This window comes from Oryx dammah, unplaced genomic scaffold (assembly GCF_014754425.2).
Source record: "Oryx dammah isolate SB20612 unplaced genomic scaffold, SCBI_Odam_1.1 HiC_scaffold_19, whole genome shotgun sequence".
NCBI lineage: Eukaryota > Metazoa > Chordata > Mammalia > Artiodactyla > Bovidae > Oryx > Oryx dammah.
This window is the reverse complement of record NW_024070203.1, coordinates 88896835-88919573: the sequence shown is the minus strand read 5'-3', so window position 1 is coordinate 88919573 and position 22739 is coordinate 88896835. Positions and strand designations below refer to the sequence as shown.

At 42.4% G+C, this 22739-nt stretch overlaps 2 protein-coding genes across 3 annotated transcripts in view; one reads left to right on the top strand and one right to left on the bottom strand.

The window, feature by feature from the left end:
• The window catches only part of E2F5 (E2F transcription factor 5), a 31451-nt gene extending 16637 nt beyond the window's left edge, over nt 1–14814 (top strand). Inside the window, exons 2-8 of one of the 2 annotated variants that reach the window (XM_040261140.1) lie at nt 7641–7750; nt 8578–8739; nt 10015–10058; nt 11678–11742; nt 13040–13307; nt 13826–13870; nt 14046–14814. In XM_040261140.1, the coding sequence (XP_040117074.1) occupies nt 7641–7750; nt 8578–8739; nt 10015–10058; nt 11678–11742; nt 13040–13307; nt 13826–13870; nt 14046–14155 (804 nt within the window). In that variant the 3' untranslated portion in view covers nt 14156–14814. Of the gene's footprint in view, nt 1–7640; nt 7751–8577; nt 8740–10014; nt 10059–11677; nt 11743–13039; nt 13308–13822; nt 13871–14045 lie in introns of both variants that reach the window. The other variant, XM_040261139.1, reaches the window with a different exon arrangement.
• On the bottom strand, nt 14793–20994 carry RBIS (ribosomal biogenesis factor). Its single transcript, XM_040261141.1, has 4 exons — nt 20847–20994; nt 17405–17521; nt 15192–15308; nt 14793–14927 (listed from the first exon to the last, which is right to left on the bottom strand). Exons 2-4 carry the CDS (start codon nt 17516–17518, stop codon nt 14856–14858), a joined length of 303 nt encoding a protein of 100 aa, XP_040117075.1. The 5' UTR covers nt 17519–17521; nt 20847–20994; the 3' UTR covers nt 14793–14855.
• Between the last annotated feature and the right edge of the window lie 1745 nt (nt 20995–22739).

The following is a 22739-nucleotide window of genomic DNA, read 5'->3' as shown; positions in this document are numbered from 1 at the left end:
GAAGTGTTAAAGTTGCAGATAAATAAAGATGATCTTTACATTCCATGATACGTTTTTCAGAGGTCAGTGTTTTCTTACTGTAAGTGAGAAACTGGATCAGTAATAGTCATAATGACTAACACGATGTAATACTTGTGCAAGGCACTCTCCTAAGTATTTTGGATACACTCATTTAATCTCCTCAACATCTAAACTGCTTTCTCACAGCCTAGCCCATATCCCTGACTTCTTTGCCACTTCTGCGGTTCCTAACTTCTAACCATCAGTTCAGTCGCTCAGTCGTGTCCGACGCTGCAGCCCCATGGCCTGCAGCACGCCAGGCCTCCCTGTCCATCACCAACTCCCGGAGCTTACTCAAACTCATGTCCATCAAGTTGGTGATGCCATCCAACCATCTCATCTTCTGTCCTCCCCATCTCTTCCCACCTTCAATCTTTCCCAGCATCAGAGTCTTTTCAGATGAATCAGCTCTTCGCATCAGGTGGCCAAAGTATTGGAGTTTCAGCTTCAGCATCAGTCCTTCCAATGAACACTCAGGACTTATCTCCTTTAGGATGGACTGGTTAAATCCAAAGGACTCTCAAGAGTCTTCTCCAACACCACAGTTCAAAAGCATCAATTCTTTGGTGCTCACCTTTCTTCATAGTCCAACTGTCACATCCATACATGACTGACCATCAGGGTTATAAAAAATATGCAGATGCAGAGCTGGGTGGTAGAATAGCAGATGCTGCTTAGTTTGGTTCCTGGTTTAACAACGTAACATACATGAGAATTTCAAAGCATGCAGCTGGGGACTTGGACTAGCAATCTCTAGAACTGAGTCTTAGCAGGCTTTTCCTACTTCGATATTTTATCAAGTGTCTTCTTTTTCCTTTTGAGAATTCTTTGGTGACTTGTGTAAGACAGTACAATTAAGCTGCTTTTTAAAAGCTTATGCAGAGTCTGTTCAAACATTTTAAGAATTAGAACAAAATTAAAGCTTGTGCACTTGAAAATATTATACAGTAGCAGTTTTGGGATAGTGAAAGCACCGCAGACTTTTAAGGAGAGATTCCTTCAGGAAAAGGTCACTGATTAAAAACACTTGCATGCTTAGTGCTGCTTCTGGAGGGAGCAGTTTGTATCCTTAAAGTAAGTAAGTTATCTTGTGGTTTAATTTCCTTATTAATTTAACATCTACAGATGCCTTGAAAGCACAAAAGCAGCCTCCTCCAGGAACTCTGTCCTTTTTGCCCCCACCTTCAGTAATCTCTCTTTTTTCAGTCTCTTATAAGAGTTCACTTTCCAGAGCTGTTTAATTTTTTCAGCCTCATTCTGGAAGGTGGTAGCCATGGTCTCGAAGTCTTGAATATGTTTACAATTTTTTTTTTACTGGTCATCATTTTAAAATAAATACTTGGAAATGAAGATCTTTCTGCTTTTTCAGACCATTTTTGTACTCTCAATGAAACCATCAGTGGTACTTGAATTGCTATTCAGTGCATCTGTATAGCTTGGGAACTTTTGACTGTCTACCACATGTATTTAAAGTATTTTAAAATGATAGCCCATTTGAAAATATTTTGCCACAAATTTGTTTCATAAATGTATAACTAATGCCAAATTCCATCTGACTGTTCATTAGCCTTCTGAATCGTTTCCTAAAAAACAAGGAGAATGATACCTACTTTACAAAGCAGTTGTGAACATTAAATTAGATAATATCTGTGAAAGATACTATTACACAGTTATCCCATTACTGGCTTATAAATGATTCTTCTTAACTGTGGGTTGAAATCAAACATTTTACATCTCAATTATCTTTAACAGTGTTTGAAATGAGTAATCTTATCAGGAGATAAAGCAAAATAACATTATCGAGCACAGACGAAAATGAATTTGCTCAGGTTTTTAAAAAGTTCTCATTAAAATATTTTATAAGCCATCTTGTTGCGTCACTTGAGGTCCTCCTACCCTATTTTCAGGATCCCATCACTTGTGCATGTTTGTGTGCATGTGTGTATACTAACTGATGTTTTGTAGTGTTTCTGTTGCACAGTTTTGATTTTTGGATCTGGACCTCCTCGCTGTAATGTTAGTCTCAGAAGCACAGTAGCTAAGACATCGAGTGCACGTGTGTCAACAGTTGTGGTCCTGGAAGAGAGTGAAGTTTCTGCTTTGCAGATGGAGAGCCTGAAAGACTGGACGTTTCCGTAGTTACTGTGTTTATGTCAGCCCTTTTGAATGCAGTGTCAGGCTCCATGGGGATAACATTCTTGAGCAAATGAGCTGCAACTAATCCTAACGCAAATAAAGCTAGCAGCCATCTCTCCATCCCCCAGTTAGCACCGAGTCTTACTGGAGTCATCTGCTAAAGTGAGGGGGCGGGGCCAGAATGTCCCTGAAGCCCTGTTAGCACTTACTCGTGATCTCTGTCAGCTCTCTGGGTTGTTTGACTTGTCTACCTCTTAAAGCATCACAGGCTCTTACTTTGTTCCAACTATGGATATCACTTGTTTACTGGTGGTGACATTTTTAGAAAAAGATCTCATATTTGGAGGGGAGATCTGTGTCAAAGGGTTCTGTCTGTCCTGAAAACTCAAGCATCTAGTAGATGCTTCCTTTATGGCTTATGCTCCCCTTATGGTCAGGTGTTACAATAGTAAATGTAAACTTTCAGAGTAAATTTGATGCATTTGACACATGGGCATTTATTCAGTGCTACAGGGCAGCATGGGATGAAGCCGCCCCCGTTTTGTTCTCTCTCTGTCCCTCGTCAACACCCCAGCAATCTGCAGGGCCTCAGGGAAATGCCCAGTAATGCCAGTGGCTCTCACTTTAAATTCAGGACCACTGAGCCCAACGGGGCCTTAGTGGGGCCCAGCATTGCTGCTTCAAGGCTTGCTTACCTCGGTCTCTCCTAGACAAGGATCACACTTTCTCCTCTCTCAGCCACTTCTCTCCTTTCTCTGCTGGAGGAAAAGCACCCAGAAGGAGGTGCCTAACCTCTCACCTTATCTACTGCCGTATAACCTCTCACTGTATCTACCGCCTTGCATGCGCGCGCTCCTGCGGAGTTCCGGTTGGCATAGTGCCCTCTTACTGTCTAGGGCTGATCGCCCCGGCTCATCTGGTCACGTCCCCCACTGCCCACTTTCCGCTCTCTCTTTGGTGGCTGTCCCTTCTCTCTCCTGCATCATGAATTATCCCCCTATCCCCTTGACCAGGTCATTCCTCTCAGCATCCTCACGTGTGGAAATCATTTCCTTTAAAAGGAAAGAGATGAAGGAAAGTGGAAACTTCCTGGGGAGGCCCCATAGTTTCCTGCAGCTGCTGTCCCACTTCTCTGTTCCTCTTCCCAGTAAATATCCCCAGAAGAGCTGTCCACTCCAACTTTCCTTTCAGTTCAGTTCAGTTCAGTCGCTCAGTCATGTCCAACTCTTTGCGACCCCATGAATCACAGCACACCAGGCCTCCCTGTCCATCACCAACTCCCAGAGTTCACTCAGACTCACATCCATCGAGTCAGTGATGCCATCCAGCCATCTCATCCTCTGTCGCCCCCTTCTCCTCCTGCCCCCAATCCCTCCCAGCATCAGAGTCTTTTCCAGTGAGTCAACACTTCTCATGAGGTGGCCAAAGTACTGGAGTTTCAGCTTCAGCATGTGACTGGTGATAGAAGCAAGGTCCAATGCTGTAAAGAGCAGTATTGCATAGGAACCTGGAATGTCAGGTCCATGAATCAAGGCAAATTAGAAGTGGTCAAACAGGAGATGGCAACAGTGAACGTCGACATTCTGGGAATCAGCAAACTAAAATGGATTGGAATGGGTGAATTTAACTCAGATGACCATTATATCTACTACTGCAGGCAGGAATCCCTTAGAAGAAATGGAGTAGCCATCATGGTCAACGAAAGAGTCTGAAATGCAGTACTTGGATGCAATCTCAAAAATGACAGAATGATCTCTGTTCGTCTCCAAGGCAAACCATTCAATATCACAGTAATCCAAGTCTATGCCCCAATCAGTAACACTGAAGAAGCTGAAGTTGAACAGTTCTATGAAGATCTACAAGACCTTTTAGAACTAACTTTCCTTTACTCTCTCGTAATCTCTCCAAGAAGGCTTTCAAGTCTGCTGCTGTCAAAACTGGCTGCAAGGTCACCATGATGTCTCCATAGTCAAACTCATGGATGCAGTCTTGGTGAACTGGCTCCACCTGCCAGCAACCCTTAACACACTCGCTGTTTCTTGGCTCTTGACTTTGAAGACCCCACTCTCCCTACTTTGCTTACTTCAGTGGCAGCCTGCTCCTCATTCCCTGGATCTTAAACTGCCAAACCCAAGGGTTGGCCCTTAGACGTCTTCTGCGTCTGTGCTCACCTCCTAGGCGAATCCAGCTGGTGCCAGGCTGTGTCATAATGTGTCCTAATGGCTTACTTACTGATGACTCCTGATACTGTACCTCCACTGGGACTTCTCCCTTAACCCACACACTTCTCATGTCCAGTGGTCTTGATTTCTCCCCTGGGGTGTCAAAACGGCCAGAGCAGAGTTCCTGATTTCCAGTGCTCTGAACCTGCCCCTCCTGCAGCCTTCCCGTCTCCAGCTGCCCGAGTCAGAAAGGGAAGAGTCGCTGTCGATTGCTGTGTCAGTATCGCCTGCTTGCCGTACCTTCAAAACAGGTCCTGGATGCCACCATTTCTCAGTCTCCACAGCTGCCTCTTGAACGGATTGTCACCGCTGCCTCCTCACTGGTTTCCTTGCTTCCACCCAGAGCAGCACCAGGGAACCTTTTAAAACCTTAAGCCAAGTTCCCGCGTACTCAGAGCTTTCCAGTGGCTTTCTTTCTCGGCGGGGGAAAAGCCGGTCTTCACAGCGGCTGGCGTGGCCCTGCTGCTTTTTCTTCCTTGCCATCTCTGTCTCGCTCCCCGTCTCTCCCCTCCCGCCTCCCGCTCCCCCCACTATTCCTCCTGTGCTCCCCCGCATCTCTTCCAGGTGTTCCCAGGGTCACTGTCTTTAGTTCAGACTCACTTTATCAGGGAGCCCTTCTCTGAAAAGTTTGTCAAATACAGGACCGGCCTACATGCGTTCCTCCTAAGAGAATACCTACATTAATACACTATTCACTGCCTCCCTCTTTTGAGGACAGGGGCATTGTTCTGTCACCACTGTATCCTCAAGACCCAGAACAAGCCTGGCACCCCGTGGGAGCTGAAGAAATGAGTGAAGTTGGAGATGATTCATGGTATGGGTTTATGAATACAAAGGTCTTGGATTACTTAATAAAATTAAGAATTTAATGCAACTTTTTAAAACTCTACATAAAAAATATGATAGGTCCATATCCACGCCAACTCTAACCCTTGATCCCTTGTTTCAACCTGTATTTGATGATGATGAGGCTGTTACCAACATTTAAGTATAAATTACCTAGAGGACAGTATGCTAAGATTATCCTGCATAGCCCCCACAATTCAGCATATGTTATTATCCCATTTTATGAAAAGGAAATGAGGTTTAAAGAGCCTGAAGCCAGTTGAAGACAGGAAGTGGCAGGGCTGGGCAGCTCCAGAACCAGACTTCAGCTGATGCAGCTGCTAAAATAAAAGCCTCCTGGAGATCCTCTTTAAGTTTGGTCATTTGTATGTTTATATGCTTTAATAGCTTTTTAAGAAGTGATACTTCGTTTTGGGAATCAGGGATTCGATTTTGTAATTGTTCAGTCACTCAGTCGTGTCCGACTCCTTGTGACCCCATGGACTCCTTGTGACCCCATGGACTGCAGCACGCCAGGCTTCCTTGTCCATTACCAGCTCCCAGAGTTGTAATTGTTAAGCAGTGATAAATAATAATGGAGAAGGAAATGGCAACCCACTCCAGTCTTCTTGCCTGGGAAATCCCATGGACAGAGGAGCCTTGCAGGGTACAGTCCATGGGGTCACAAAGAGTTGGACATGACTTAGTGCCTGAACAACAACAAATAAACTGTAAATGAGATACTTTTTACAAATTTTGAACTAAACTTGAGATCTCATGGCTCTTTGCCTAGTGACCTAGAATAGCTCTGTGACCTGGTTCATACCTGGTGAGCTGTTGCTAAGGTTGTAATAGTGGCTTTGGTGTGTGAGTCCATAGCTACGGATGACGCAGAACTGGGAGTGCTCTGGCTACTTCTCAAGAGGGAAATGAGACATGAATTCACAACTTAAGATTCTTATAGTTAGCTTTGCGGCAGACGATTACTCTTGAGAAAGACAGCCTCGCATTCAGAACAGAAACTCTGCTGGTAGATGAGACAGGGAGGGAACCGTCAAGTACAGTGAAGAGGGTATAGGTGAAACAGTGGCGAGTCCTCTTCGTTTTCTTGTCTTCTAGAAGAGATGAGCCAAGTAGTCAGAGCTGGGGATTCAAACAGCCTCATGCCCTACTTCTTCCTTCTTTCTCTCTGCCACATCCAGTCACCCTTCTGGTCTGCTCCCTGAGGCATGAATCCCCTGCTGAAGACCTCAGAGGTTGGCAGCAGGCACTTGGTGTTTCTGGTGATACAACCACCAGATCTCACTTAGAGGTTCCAGATGCCTGGAGAGTGAGCCGTTGCTCACACTTGCTCCCTGTGGAAGGAAACAAAACGCTGCCCTGGTTTTTGTAGGAGGAACTTTATAGAATGAAGCAGTTAGTGACGCCCCGGGGTAGCCAGTAACTAATCATCTGAGACTAAATTCTGTAGATAATGTACTGAATATTGTCAGTAAGGATATACATGTATTTTTTTGTTACTCCCGTGAATCTTAAATGTGACTCCACATTCAAAATAGTCTACTGAATCTACTCTGAAAAAAGAGCTTTCAGGTAACCTCTTCTCTGAGGTTCTGTTTATACTGGTGGGGAACAAATGTCAGAAATGTGAGTGAGAACTAATTAGAGGCACTATAACAGCATTCCTCAATTCATTCATGACTTGGTAGCATGAAATATTTTTGTTGGTCTTACCTAATGTAAGTGACACTACCAAGCTTTTGTATTTGCTAGTACCACAATCTTATGCAGTAGGTTTTTATTGTCAATTTTATGCTTTGTTTTGGAATGGCATGATTCATTCCTCTATTTTTATTGAATTTATAAAATGCAGATTGTGTATTTCAAGGTATTATACAATGTGTGTATAATTTAGAATTTTCTCCCAAGTATCTTGACTTCATTATTTAAAAATCGCTAAGATATAATTTTTCAGTTTCAAAAAAAAAAGGTAACTTAGCTGTCTTTAAACAAGACTGTTTATGAACAGAGAAATAAGATAGGAAGTGACAAGGGCAGACAATTAGCAGCGCCTCTTAAGAATTAGCCCATAAGGTGATATGAAGTATTCTCATTGTGTTCTTTTATTTTTGTGGGCTTTGTGTCATGACCTTTTCATTTTTTCCCTCCATTCCAACATCTGCTGGCTTTTAAATGGAATCATTTCTTTGGTATTTTCAGTGTTTGAGGGTTGCTTTGCACATACCCTGCTATTGTTCCCAAGCAACTGACCGGGTCAAATTTAAGAGTGGGCTCTCATGCTGTGACCTTAATAACTAAAGCCTTTTTGGCCTTAAAATAAGAATTGTAATTTATTTCTTTGTTCACCTCCCCCCCCCCACACCTTTTTTTAAACAGGCTGCAGATACTTTGGCTGTGAGGCAAAAAAGAAGAATTTATGATATCACCAATGTCTTGGAAGGAATTGACTTAATTGAAAAAAAGTCAAAAAATAGTATACAATGGAAGTAAGTTACAAACTGCTCTAGTCTACCTTTTTCTTCTCAGTGCTCTGTGAACGCTGACCTTTCTGCTATGTATGTCTCCTGAGTCCTCTGTCCCAGCCGTCTACACTGGTCACACGGCCCCTCGCGTGTCCCTGGGACACCTCTGGGCTTCCGTGTCCCTCCTGTGTGATACGGGATGGCCCCTGGCTCACTCCGCTGTTTAATTTGCACTCTCAAAGTTCAGGTCTTCCTCCAGCTGCTCACTTGGTACACACTGCATCCTGCTCTGTATCATTAATCCTTCTTTACCTGGGTGTTCTATGTACTCACCTAATATAAACTCCTTGAAAACAGGAACTAAGTCTCATACATACAAGAATATACTTTGTAAATAATGATTAGTTGAAATGCATGTTGTCATTTGTTAACTGTTGTATGTTTGACTATAACAAACATGTTCTTTTCCACAAATTTGTCCCCCTTATCCTTCACTTTTCAGTTTATTTTAGCCAAAAGTCCCAACAAAAGACTAAAAGATGGTAATCTGTTTTACCTGCATCTCAGTCCATGTAATGAGACTACCAGTGTGACCACTCGACTCCAGCATCTTTTGGTGCCTCAGTCACCAGTCGACCTTCTAGATGACAAAGAGCACACTAGGACAGATTGAGAATTTTGTAATTTGGGTGTTAAAGTTTTCTAAAGATTTTAATGGTTAATGGTTTTAGAAGAGTGTAAAGATTTTTGTTTTAAATATATTCAGTGAGTTTTACAATTTTTACTATAAAAATTAAGTGATGTTAATCTGGGTCTAATACTGGGGATATTAATTTTCATATGTTTTTAAGAGGTGTAGGTGCTGGCTGTAATACTAAAGAAGTCATAGATAGATTAAGATATCTCAAAGCTGAAATTGAAGATCTAGAACTGAAGGAAAGAGAACTTGATCAGCAGAAGTTGTGGCTACAGCAAAGCATCAAAAATGTGATGGACGACTCCATTAATAATAGATATCCTTTTAAATAGAAATCCTTTTAAATCTTTAAATACATAGATATATGTATTTATATATTCTTTCAGTCTGAACATCAGTTACTTTATTCTAGTGTTTTTAGAGACTTCAGTTTTGCAAGGGATTATAACATTTTAATTTTATAACATTCTAATAATTTATATGAATATTTTTAAATTTTTACTTTTGTAAGTCATATAGTACATCTCTTAGCAAGCAGATGTGTCTGTTGCAAGTTCCCCTATCTTTGGTCTACCCATTGACAGGATACAGTACGCTAGCTAGTGTGTGCTTACAGGGAGTCTGCAAATTGGGAGGTCGTTGTTAAATCATTGTTCTGAAGTTAAATCATTCAGTGTTTCAAAGTGGTTAAAAGTTCAGCAACTCTTCAAAGTTTTTAAAAAAATTAATTTTGGTTTGAAAATGAAATATCACAGGCCTGCAATCAGTCCAGGATACATTCTGCCTCATATTAACCCAAAGATAGTACTTATAGTAGAGTGTAGAGTCCCAAGGCTGGTATATCTACCATATTTGAGGAAAAACATTAGTGATATACTCCATGTGTTCCTTATGACCACTGAGTTCTTTCAGATATGTGACTGTTGATTTGTGACTTACCCATACTCATTTGGAACATTTTAACTACATTTATCTTTTGACTGTGTATATAATTTATTTTTGACTTTGTATATAATTTATTTTTCACATTGTCTTGTCTTTGGTGAACAAGTCCATGATGTCATTTGTTATTTCCTTTCTAGAATCAGAACTCCTTAACAGCTTGATAATAATGGGGGTTTTCAGCTGTGCCTTGTGGAGCCCCGAGATTCCAAAGAGCACTGAACTAGTTGATCACGCACTTTGCTGCACTGCTTGCCAAGATCGTGGGCACTCCCAGTTCCCCAAACCATGACCCAAGAAGAGTCTCGATGCAGCGACTTCTGTAGTTGACTCTTCACTCCCACCGACAGCATCTTTCCCCCCATCAGTGTACTTCCCCCAGAAGCTCCTGACTCCATGGAATGTGTTTCCTTCCCTCTCCCAAGCATCCTCAGATGACACAGAAATCCAAAGTGGCTTCTTAGAGCAAAGGATGAATACTTCTCTTACGGATCTTTGCCTTTTCAGACAAAAGACTTGTGTTCTTTTTGATCTGACCATGTGTGACAGTCCCTTCATGCATTTGGTCACTTTGGCCTTCAGATTTATTATCTTAATTTATATATCCAGGCGTTGATATAAATGTTGTTCCTTAACTCTCTGACAGTACATTTTCCTATGTAACTCATGAAGACATCTGTAATTGTTTTAATGGTAAGTACTGTTAGTAAATTTTTTCTTATGTTCTTCCTTTGATCAACGTATTTAGTGTAATGTGATTTAAAATGCCCCATGCAGTCACCTCAAGTTGTTATTTTCTGGATTTGTGGACATTTTTTGGTCTCCCTCTATAGTGCTATGTGTTGATAGGCTGCTCTCATTTCTGTTCTCATGACAATAACTGCTTTTCCCAGCTTTCACTTCATTTCCTGCCTTGGTAGGTATAAACTCTGTGTGGGAGAGGCAGCTAAGACAGAGAGGGAATAAATAACAGTCTCAGAGTCATAGAATCAGAGAGTCAGTGACTAAACTTGAACTAGAACATGGTTCTCATTGGTACTGTTTATAAAAATATATGTAGCAGATGTGCTGGTAAAAAATGCACAAAGAAATCCTCAAAGAAAGCATGAGGACACAGTAAGGTTTATCCATTTATAATCCTCACCTTATTCCATCCCCAGCTTCCATGTTTTCCCCTTAAGATGATATGCTCAGTTGCGTCCAACTCTTTGCAGCCCCGTGGACTGTAGCCCACCAGGCTCCTCTGTCCATGGAAATTTTCAGGCAGGAATACTGGAGTGGGTCACCACTTCCTACTCCAGGGGATCTTCCTGACCCAGGCATCGAACCTGCATCTCTTGCATCGGCAGGCAGGATCTTTGCCACTATGAATAACTAAAATGGGGGTGGGGGCTGAATTCCCATAATATATATAACACACGTAAAATATGCATGGGCTATTAAAAGGACAGTCTGGTATCATGCACACACCAAAAAAAATCTGCCAGACGCTTTCCAAGTAGAAGCTGACTCTACCACCATGCTGGTTTTATATGTGGCCTTATTGCTGTACTTTGTCACCGTATTTCCCAAGCTTTCAAAGAAAGTTTGGGAACATATTCTTAATGTTCAGCCCAGTAGATACTGCTGTAGAATCTGGCTTCAAAAGTTCATGTAAGCTTAAGATTTCACTGTATCATACCTACTTAAGTAGTATAAATACTTAACTATGTAACAGTGTTATTTAACTAAAGCTAAAAGGAAGTTTTGAGAGTCTCAGACATGACATGAGCCTGAGTGAAAGCAAAATTAACTTGAGCAGAATTTGTTAATGAGAATAGAGTGAATACATTTACCCTGTTGTAAGACCTACTAACACATGTGTGTGTTTAGTCGCTCACTCGTGTCTCTTTGTGACCTCTGTGGACTGTAGCCCACCAGGCTCCTCTGTGCGTGTGATTCTCCAGGCAAGAACCCTGGAGTGGATTGCCTTTCCCTTTTTTAAGGGGTCTTCTTGACCCAAGAGTGAAAACCAGGTCTTCTGCATTGCAGGCAGATTCTTGACCATCTAAGCCACCAGGAAAGCCCTTGAGGATTAAACGTTATAAATATCTGTATCTCTATATATAAAACTGACAGATATATTACCTCATTTAATCCTCGAAAACCCTGTGCGGTAAGTTATGTCACCTCCATTTTACAGAATAAGAACCAGAGCCTAAGGTCACCAAGTCCGAGCATTCTGATTCCACAGCCCACTCTCTTGGCCGAGGTATTGCAAGATCAATAGTGTTCCTAAAATGTAAAAATCTTTCTTAATTTTTTTTGACCAGGTGATACACTTTTGGCCATTCAAGCACCTTCTGGTACACAACTGGAGGTACCTATTCCAGAAATGGTACGTATGTAGGATAGCTTTTGTTAAAATGGATCTGCTGTGTCACGAGGTACAAACATTTTCTGGAGCTGAACATGAGCTGATTGTAAACACTTTCAAGTTACTGCTTTTAAGTTGTCTGTAAGTATTCATATCTGAATTTAGATGTCTTCAGTACTTTTGCAAAATTATGGATATGACTGATCATTTAACATTAGTTTTTAAAAAATCTTATTTGAGCTAGAAGACATCAAGGAATGAGTGATGATACAGTTAATAACCTTAAAAAATGTTTGACCAATCTATAGCCAATATAACAATCCTGAGGAAAAAGTTCACTTTAAATATCAACAATAATATACTGCTTTAAATTAGGTCTTTTAAAAAACATTTTCTGGCTTATTGAGTCAAAGATATCTGTTGACTCTATGCTAATATAAATTTCATGACTTTTCATTTTCAAATTTCCTAAAACAGATCTGAAAACTAACAATTTAAAAAGGTAGAAAAATATTAGTTATCTCCTATTACCTCCTTTGCTTCTCCCAGCTATTCTAGAAGTTTGTATTTAGGCGTTTCTGAAGCCTCAGGATACAAATTACCTTTTTGAAATGGAGGGGATTTACATTTATATCTCTGTAGGAAAAATCAGTTGTCTTTGTGCTTTGCTGAATGGAAACAAATTTTGCCTTGTGAAACTTGCCGTTTAAGACCACATGTTGAGATGATCACCATAAGCATGACTGCTGCCGCCAAAGGACATGACGTTCCACAGCTGAGGGGAATGCTCTGAGCACTGCTGAGCACGGAGTGTATCACTACAGCAAAAATAGATGCCTTCCAGCGTTCTACAGCTGGGAGTTTTTGATGACCACTATTTGAGAAAAGCTTACTTTCTAGGGTCAAGGGCTTTGTAGTCCTCAATATCCCATTCTACTCATGGTTGCTACACTATTTTGACTTAACGACTTTTGTTGTATTTAGTTAGTCCCTATAGCTTTGCCTCTTTTTTTTTTTAAATGAAAATATGATAACACATTTATAGTAGACTTGGAAAAAAAACAGAACAAGGTTACGGAGTTCCATCATGTATGGATGTTCGATTACAGTTATTTTTAAGTAGAGTTCCATTATGTATGTATGTTCCATTAATTAAGTAAATAAAGATTTTTAGTTGGAGTTTCAACATGAAACTCTCAAGAATAGAATGTATACACAGAGAAGTAGGATACAGTAGTTGCCTGTCTCATTTTTAATGTTTCACGTTGGTTAGAGATGTTGACCTTTGTTCATTTGTTTATGCCCAATAACTTCAAAGGGTCAGAATGGACAAAAGAAATACCAGATCAATCTAAAGAGTCATTCAGGACCTATCCACGTGCTGCTTATAAATAAAGAGTCCAGCTCATCTAAGCCCGTGGTTTTCCCAGTGCCCCCACCAGACGACCTCACGCAGCCTCCCTCTCAGCCCCCCACCCCAGTGCCTCCACACAAGCCCAGCACGGCCGTTCAGAGCCTGCCTGAGCCAACTCTCTCTGAACGAAGCCAGACTCTTCAGCACACGCCAGCCACAGACTTGTCTTCAGGTGAGTTCAGAGCCATTGTTTTCAAAAGCAGAGGAGAAAATATGAAGACTGCATTGGACAAGTTAGAAAGCATTTCTGAATCTCTCAGTTGTGATGTTATTCTGATCTAGTATAGGAGGCAAAATAGTAAACCTAATCAACAAGTAATAATTTTGTCTCCTATGTGCCCAGCACTGGAATATGTATTATGAGGAAAATTTAAAAACAGATCCTGTCTTTAATTACATTTTGTTGTTTAGTCGCTAAGTCGTATTCGACTCTTTTGCTACCCCATGGACTGTAGCCGCCAGGCTCTTCTGTCCGTGGGATTTTCCAGGCAAGAGTACCAGAGTGGGTTGCCAATTCCCTCTCCATTTAATTGAATTATTACTACTTGTTTCATAGACTGTGTAAATATCTATGTATTTACAGTTTTCCTTAGGATTCCATTTTGGAATTAAACCATATTTGTTCTTTTTGCTGTTAAAATATATAAATAGAAATGTAAAAAAACTTTATCACATTTCTTTTTCCAGCAGGATCTATTAGTGGAGATATCATTGATGAGTTAATGTCTTCTGATGGTAAGTAGTTTTAAAAAATAACTAACCTTATATATTAATAATGCTTTTCTAGAATTTATGAGTGGCATTATGAGTTAAAAGACTTGGCTTGATGTTTTTGATGGTGTTTATCTTAGACATCATTACCTGTGTGCAGAAACCATCTTTAACACTGCATTTGTGTTTTTGCTTGCAGTGTTTCCGCTCTTACGGCTTTCTCCGACCCCAGCAGATGACTACAACTTTAATTTAGATGATAATGAAGGCGTTTGTGATCTGTTTGATGTCCAGATACTAAATTATTAGATTCCATGGAAACTTGGGACTGTTATCTACCTCTAACTGTGTAACATTTTAGACTTAATAACCTAAGTATTTAAAATAATGAATGTAACACCTTTTTAGTTCACAGATTCTGAAATGTTCTTCCCTAATTCTTTTGGCTTCACAAAACTTCAACCATAAAAACAAAGGATTCTGACTGTTTCAGGAAAAAAAATGACTTCACATCCACCAACTCTCCACCCTCAAGTAATTACTTTCTGACCAATTCAACTTTTCTTCCCATTCTGAACCCTTCTGTTTTTTTCCCCTTATATTAGAAGAAAGTTAAAGCAGACTTCAGGTCATGAAAAACTAAAAAGTTGGCCAAGGGCTCATCAGTTGTTTTGTCTTCCACGTTTACTGCCGCAAGACTGTTCGTGCTTCTTTGTGTCCTCCAGGCCAGACATTCACTGCCACTTGTAAAGTGAAGGGTGTAAACTAGGGTATATTAACTGTCTCAGTGAACAGAGTTTGTGAAGTGCCTTCTGTTTTAGCACTTTAAGTTTATCACATTTTGTTGACTTCTGACATTCCACTTTCCTAGGTTATAGGAAAGATCTGTTTATGTAGTTTGTTTTTAAAATGTGCCAATGCCTGTACATTAACAAGATTTTTAAAATAAAATTGTATAAAAGATTAAATTTATTGGTCTTTTTGGGGAATTTGATGCATCATTGGTGTATTACAACTGAGCCATTAACCTTGTAGCTTCATCAACGTTAACTGGTACGTTTTCATGACACTGCTGAGACATCTAGAGAGAAGAAATTACATTTAAAAATTTAGATAACAACTGCAAACAAAAATGACACAGTCTACTGACGTATAACCTATTATCCAATATAATTTCATCCAGTTGTACTTTTGGAAGTAGAAAATTCCTACATTTAGACTCAATGTTTTAAAATCTGAATGTGCTATACATACTACAGAGCCAAGTACTAAAAACTACAATCAATATGGGCTTTGAAAATTTGGAATTTATTAGCCAGAACAAAAGCAAGTGATTTCTGCTCACCAGTTGTTTCTGCAGAGGTTCAAGGGAAAGGCCTTTTGAGAAGTTTGCCAGTTCCTTCTGTATATCTATAAAAGCTTTATTCACTCTGTTAACTTTTTCATCATTCATAATGTTTATCTTTTAAAAAAAGAAAAAAGAGCAGTAATTCATGATCTTAAAACCATTACAGATAACATATAGGCAACTTTAATCTTATTAAACCCCCAAATCTATAACCTCTTATCCATCCTACCAATTTGTGCAGATAATTCACACTAAAATTTTTACAGTCTTATTGAGACACTAGACAAAAGGTTCTGTTTTTTTAAAAAAAGAATTATGTAGCTATACCTTCTACCTTGACTTTCCTGGTATAAACAGGCCAAAACACATGCCTATAATCTTTCCAGGCTATGATGCTACCATCTCTTATCTGTGAAACGAGGACCCTGGATAGAACCCTTCCAGTCCCAACAGCGCCTCTCCGAATCCTCCTTGACGGCAGCACCTGGCAGTCTCCTGAGAACAATGGCCCGTGCAGCCCTCCGTGCCTGAGTCTACAAGGCGGGGTTGGCCTTCTGTTCACCGCTGCGCCCCAACCGTTTCTCCTTCAAAATCCCAGCTCCTCTGCACCTTACGCGCAAGGACATTCTGACATCCTTCTCACTACTGTCACCTACCTAAACCATGATTACTTCCTCCTTTTTGAAAGATCTCAAAAGCTGGCTCACTGACTCCCCTCGTGCCTGGCATCACTGCTTAGTGGCCTCAACAAGAACCTATCCGATGGCTGCTTAATCTTTTCAGGTCCTCATCTCCAGGGATCTTTCCCATGACTTACCTTGCCATCACTGCCATGCGGTGCCTTAGGCTGCACCACCTCCTGTCCCTCTAGTTCACTTAGTTTATTAGTAATTCTTAAATCTCACTGAAACCTTTTCTAAGTTCACTACTGTGCACATTTTCCACCTCCACTTCTTCCTTTAGCCTACACAGATCCCATGACCACTTGTCAGTCACTCCTTATACCCTCTTAACTCTCTGCATTTCCCTTGATCAGACTTGCATGGCAACTTGGTTAAACTCAACCATCAGCCTTTTCTGAGCCTGAAACGGAAGCTGTAGCAAGTCACAACTGGCCGCCTGGCTTTGTGTAAGTTCATTTCCACCAACTTCAATTTACCTTTTTTATGTGCTGCCTGGCAATCTTACCCTAATAAGTTAGGCTACTTTCTGAGAAAATTATTTGATACTTTCTCCAACCAGGCTGCCTACCCACAGGTCTTTTCCAGTAGCATCCACAAAGTTTCTGGGACTTCCTCTCTAAACAAAGTAATCTTTCTCAAACACACCAAGCTCTTCCCCAGCTGGAGGCCTTTGCACTCACTCTTCTTCCTGCCTAGAGCATGCTGCTGCTCCCAATACTTCACTGCTCTTGGCGTCACTAGCTCCTGTCACGCAGGTCTTGGCTTCAGCATCAACCTTGAAGACAATTCTATCTACAGTTGTCACCCCCAAACTCCAGTCATATCATTCAGCTTTATTTCCTTTTTAGCATTTCCAAAGACACGAAACTGCTCCACCAAAAAGTTTAACTCATCTAGTCCATGAAGACGGAAAGATAAAATGTTACATTTCTACCGACGATTATAAGTCCTTGAGAGCTGACTCCATCTAGTACTTAAGCTTGAAAACATTTCCTTGAATCATCATCTTAAGGCATCTACTTGAAGAAATTTCTCATTCCCCAAATATTTTGAAAAGATAAAGCAACTCTTCATTTTGTATTTTAGGAAACAAAAAATTTTACCTCCTATTTTCAGGTTTTTATTTAAGTTCTAGGTATCTCCACAGAGAAGTAAGAATTAACTGAGGAGAAAAAGAATGGGTGCTGAGTGACAGTCCATGTCTTGGCTCTGTTGAGAGCTTCTTGAATATATATGAGTTTAGAGAGAACTTTTCCATAACTTTTTTTTTTTTTTAATGATTTCCAGGCTCTGAGAATTAACTGTTACTTGGAGGCTCATACATTTGCGGTTAAAATGTTTTCCTTTCGCACATTTGGGTTCAAGAAAGGGTTCATCATTTTTCTTTTTAAAACAAATACTTAAAATCATCTTGTTTTTGTAGGAAAAGTTAAGAACCTGTTTTAAATATTAACATTCAGGTTTTCAGTAGCTTTACAATTATGCTTTGCTTGTAAACAGTAAAGTCAGTGCTTAAGTGATACTCACCTTCTTAAGATTAGTGGTAACTGGTTTTGCTTTATTTTTAACCTTAAAGCTTTTTTGACTGGCTATGTGGAATACATTCCTGGACTTCTGCCCTCTTAGTTTGTTCTTGGCCATCGTCTAGGAAAAAAAGAGCTCAATTAAGTCCCACATTTATGAACTGTAAATCAATTAAAATTTAGGAAGTAAAGGTACCGATTAAGAAGATCCACCTTACTCCTGATTATTTTTAAAACTGCTACTTGTATTAAATTCCATGTCTTTTTGTCCTACAGATTCTCCTGTTTGAGTGCAGAGAGTATCTAATTCTTTTCTGCATCTCCAGCACCTGGACTGTAAGAGGTTCCACATTCATTTCTGCCAGTTAGAAAACTTAAGTAATATTACCAACACAACAATTGTTTTTTTTTTCAACTTTCTGTGGCATCTGACAATGCCATCACCACCTATCCTGCTAGTTTACATACTGGTATTCCACTGGGGTTCCTTTCATACTCTAAGACTGACTCTCTTCTTCCTTCTTTCATTCCTTTTTACTTGCCCCATTTTCACTCCTGTGTGCACCTCCTCAAAGTTAGTCAATCCGTCATGTCTTTGCAACCCCATGGACTGCAGCCCTCCAGACTCCTCTGTCCATGGGATGCTCCAGGCAAGAATACTGGAGTTGGTTGCCATGCCCTCCTCCAGGAGATCTTCCCAACCCAGAAATTGAACTATGGTCCCCTGCACTGCAGAAAGATTATTTACCTCTGAATTACCAGGGAAGCCCCAGCTCCTCAAAATCAGTACTTAATCTCGCATATCCAAATCCCAGCCTTACTTTCATGACTTCCATGACTTCATCACTTCTGTGTGAATGGCTCTTGCCTAAAAACTTTAGATGTTATCTTTGTTCTACAGCTAAACACACTAAGGCTATAAATTCTACTTCTGATGTTGAGAAACATCTCTCAAACCTGTCTTTAACAGTGCATGTGAGGAACAATTTCAAAAATATTAATAGTTAAGATTTATTAAACTTTGACTACATGTACAAGCACTATGCTAACATTTTATGTGCTTTTAAACTAATTTACTTATTACAAAAATACTTTACGGGAGGTACAATTTCATCCTCATTTTATGGATTAAAAAGCTGATGCAAAGAGAAGTTAATCTACCCATTGTCACACTGTTAGTAGTCAGGGGATGCCACGATTCAAAGCCAGGAAGACTAGATCCTGAACTCTCATTATGTGACATAGGCTCACACATACATAAAAATGAAACACAAAACCACGATTTAGTACTGCCTAGTTCAGGACTAGGTTATTGCTTTAGTCCCTAAGACTATTTGGTTAGACTCTGGGTTGGACAAACTTTACCCACAGACCAAATCAGGTCAGGCACCTGCCTCTGTAAATGACTGTTTATTACAACGCAGCTCTGTCCATTTAATTATGTATGTATTGTCTGTGGCTGCTTTCCTGCTACAACTGTGGCTTGCAAAGCCAAAAATCCGTACTATCTGGCCCTTTAAAGAAAGACTGTCAAGCCCTGGCTTAAGCCATATGCATTCAAGTCTATGCTGCACAGTGGTACGAAATGAAAAATCCCAATGTTAAAATCCTTCAATGGCTTCTCCAACCCACAAGAAGCAATATTCTCTGTCCTGCCATGTTGCAGGAAACCTGATTCTAGTATAAGTGTGTCAAAGGTATCTTCTGCTGTATCTCTGTAGCCACCTTCAGGTTCAGGTTCAGTCGCTCAGTCGTGTCCAACTCTGCGACCCCATGAATCACAGCACGCCAGGCCTCCCTCTCTATCGCCAACTCTCAGAGTTCACTCAGACTCACGTCCATTGAGTCTGTGATGCCATCCAGCCATCTCATCCTGGGTCGTCCCCTTCTCCTGCCCCCAATCCCTCCTAGCATCAGAGTCTTTTCCAATGAGTCAACTCTTCGCATGAGGTGTCTAAAGTACCGGAGCTTCAGCTTTAGCATCATTCCTTCCAAAGAAATCCTAGGACTGATCTCCTTCAGAATGGACTGGTTGGATCTCCTGGCAGTCCAAGGGACTCTCAAGAGTCTTCTCCAACACCATAGTTCAAAAGCATCAATTCTTCGGCACTCAGCCTTCTTCACAGTCCAACTCTCACATCCATACATGATCACAGGAAAAACCATAGCCTTGACTAGACGGACCTTAGTCGGCAAGGTAATGTCTCTGCTTTTGAATATACTATCTAGGTTGGTCATAACTTTTCTTCCAAGGAGTAAGCGTCTTTTAATTTCATGGCTGCAGTCACCATCTGCAGTGATTTTGGAGCCCCCCCAAAATAAAGTCTGACACTGTTTCCACTGTTTCCCCATCTATTTCCCATGAAGTGATGGGACCGGATGCCATGATCTTCGTTTTCTGAATGTTGAGCTTTAAGCCAACTTTTTCACTCTCCTCTTTCACTTTCATCAAGAGGCTTTTTAGCTCCTCTTCACTTTCTGCCATAAGGGTGGTGTCATCTGCATATCTGAGGTTATTGAGATTTCTCCTGGCAATCTTGATTCCAGCTTGTGTTTCTTCCAGTCCAGCGTTTCTCATAATGTACTCTGCATAGAATGTGAATAAGCAGGGTGACAATATACAGCCTTGACGTACTCCTTTTCTTATTTGGAACCAGTCTGTTGTTCCATGTCCAGTTCTAACTTTTGCTTCCTGACCTGCATACAGATTTCTCAAGAGGCAGGTTAGGTGGTCTGGTATTCCCATCTCTTTCAGAATTTTCCACCTTAGAATACTAATTAATCTCTGAAGACTCTTTGCACATTCTTCCTTTTTTCCCTTTGCTCACATTGTATCTCTCCTTCAATGTCAAACTTTAGGAAACAACAGAAACGGCAAAGCTTCCCCAACCCTAATAGTACTCCTAATTTTAAAAAAAAGAACACAGTAGAAAATACGTTATAAATACACATAGAAAGTCACCCCAAATTAATCTAAAATCCTTCCAATAAATAACCAGAGTCTGATCATTCATTAACCAATTACTATGTGCCAAGTGCGGTACAGAACTCATATGCATCCTATGAAACATACAAACACAAGACACACAGACAGGGACTGAGACTGGCAGCATAAAGCGGAGTGAGCAAACAGAAAGATCCAACGGGCCTGGGCACTCGAGGAAGGCTCGTGTAGAAGGTGACAGCTAGCGGGGGGCAGGGCAGGAACAGGCGTCGCCCGTGACGACCCCGTGGAAACGAATGACAAAACGACTGTACACTGGTCCCCCGCCCCGGGCTGAGGGCCCAGGACTCGGCCTTCCGGCCTGAGCCCGCGGGCAGGCGGCCGAGGACAGCCGCCCAAGGCAGAGAGCGACCGAGCCGACCTCCAGACGGCAGTGGCCCGCAAGGCCTGCCCCAGCCCCGCGAAGCTTCGCGCTAGGGCCCGGAAAGTGCCCTTCACTAACCTCTCACCAGGCCTCCGACACCCTGGTGTAGCCTCTCAGGTTCCAGGTGACGCCGTCTGCACGCGCGAGGCCCGGAAGTTCCGGGATGAGAGGGCCTATCAAAGGGCCTCCTCAGGGCCGCGGTTCCGCCCCCGGACGAAGTCCCGCCCACAGAGCGTGGTTACGTCCCAGAGCTTGGGGGGTGGGGAGACGGAGGTAAGCCCCGCCCACAGAGCGTGGTCTCGCCCCAGAGCTCGGTGGGTTGACAGGGGTAAGCCCCGCCCACAGAGCGCAGTTCCCCCCACAGAGCGCGGTCCCGTCCCACAGCTCGGTCTGTAGACGAATATAAGCCCCGCCCTTTCCGCCCACGCTGGTTCCCACCCACTCGACGTAGGACCGCCCGTAGGGCCGTCTCCGCCGCGGAGCTCCCGCCCCTGAACGCCGCGCAGCGTCGCCTGTAGCGCCAAGTCCTGCCCGCCGAGTGAAGTCCCGCACGGTAGCGGGTCTGGCCCGGTGCTGCCTTGAGGAGCTCTACCCCAGGGAGACACGGAAGACGCGGCGCGCCTCGAGCTCTTCGCGCGGGCTCGCATACAGAAGCCAGGCGGCGCGTCTTGGTCACCAGAGCCGCGCGGGCCGTCTCACAGGGGTCGGCCCTCGGCCGCGTCCTGCGAGCTGGCCGGGCCGCACTCCTGGGACGCGGCGCCGCTGGGGGCGCCCCAGGCTCGCTGGGCGGCAGAGAGCGCCTAGGGTCTGAGCGGATCCAGGGCTAGCGCTGGAACTTCCTAGGGGAGGACTGTAATGAGCCGGAGTTGAAGTGCTTTCCTCAGTCAGATGAGAACTTCTGACAGTACGGCAGACGCACAGGAAAGTAAACTAGCCGTGCAGCAAGAATGAAGTGAGAGCCGCCCCGTCGTGTCCGTGGGATTCTCCAGGCCGGAACACTGGAGTGGGTATTTCCCTCTCTAGTACTGAAAGCTACCCTTCAATGAAATATGCGTTTCCTGTGAGGAGCCAATTAATTGTCATGAAAAGCTTCATGATTGATTATAGGAATGCAGAGTCTTTTCTTCCTTTAACCCCTAGTGACAGAAGAATTTATTTTCAGACTAGGTCATGCCTGACTCTTTCCAACCCTTTGGACTAGCCCATCAGGCTCCTCTGTCCCTGAGATTTTCCAGGCAACGATACTGGAGTGGGTTGCCATTTCCTTCTCCAGGGGATCTTCCCAACCCAGGGATGGAACCCGGGTCTCTTGCACTGCAGGCAGATTCTTTACCTACTGAGCTACAAGGGAAGCCTAATCATCTATAACATATTCTGTATAATAAAGTAGAGCAGAGAGGACCTTCCATCTTTTTGTCAAGGTCAGGTTCCTGGAAATATCTGTAGGATAAGAATCACTAACACTCTGCAGTGAAGGAAAAACGACACTTCCTCAGTTCAGTTCTGTTCTGTTCAGTCGCTCAGTCGTGTCTGACTCTTTGCGACCCCATGAACTGCAGCACGCCAGGCCTCCCTGTCCATCGCCAACTCCCGGAGTTCACTCAGACTCACGTCCATCGAGTCAGTGATGCCATCCAGCCATCTCATCCTCGGTCGTCCCCTTCTCCTCCTGCCCCCAATCCCTCCCAGCATCCGAGTCTTTTCCAATGAGTCAACTCTTCACATGAGGTGGCCAAAGTACTGGAGCTTCAGCTTTAGCATCATTCCTTCCAAAGAAATCCCAGGGCTGATCTCCTTCAGAATGGACTGGTTGGATTTCCCTGTAGTCCAAGGGACTCTCAAGAGTCTTCTCCAACACCACAGTTCAAAAGCATCAATTCTTCGGCACTCAGCTTTCTTCACAGTCCAACTCTCACATCCATACATGACCACAGGAAAAACCATAGCCTTGACTAGACGGACCTTAGTCGG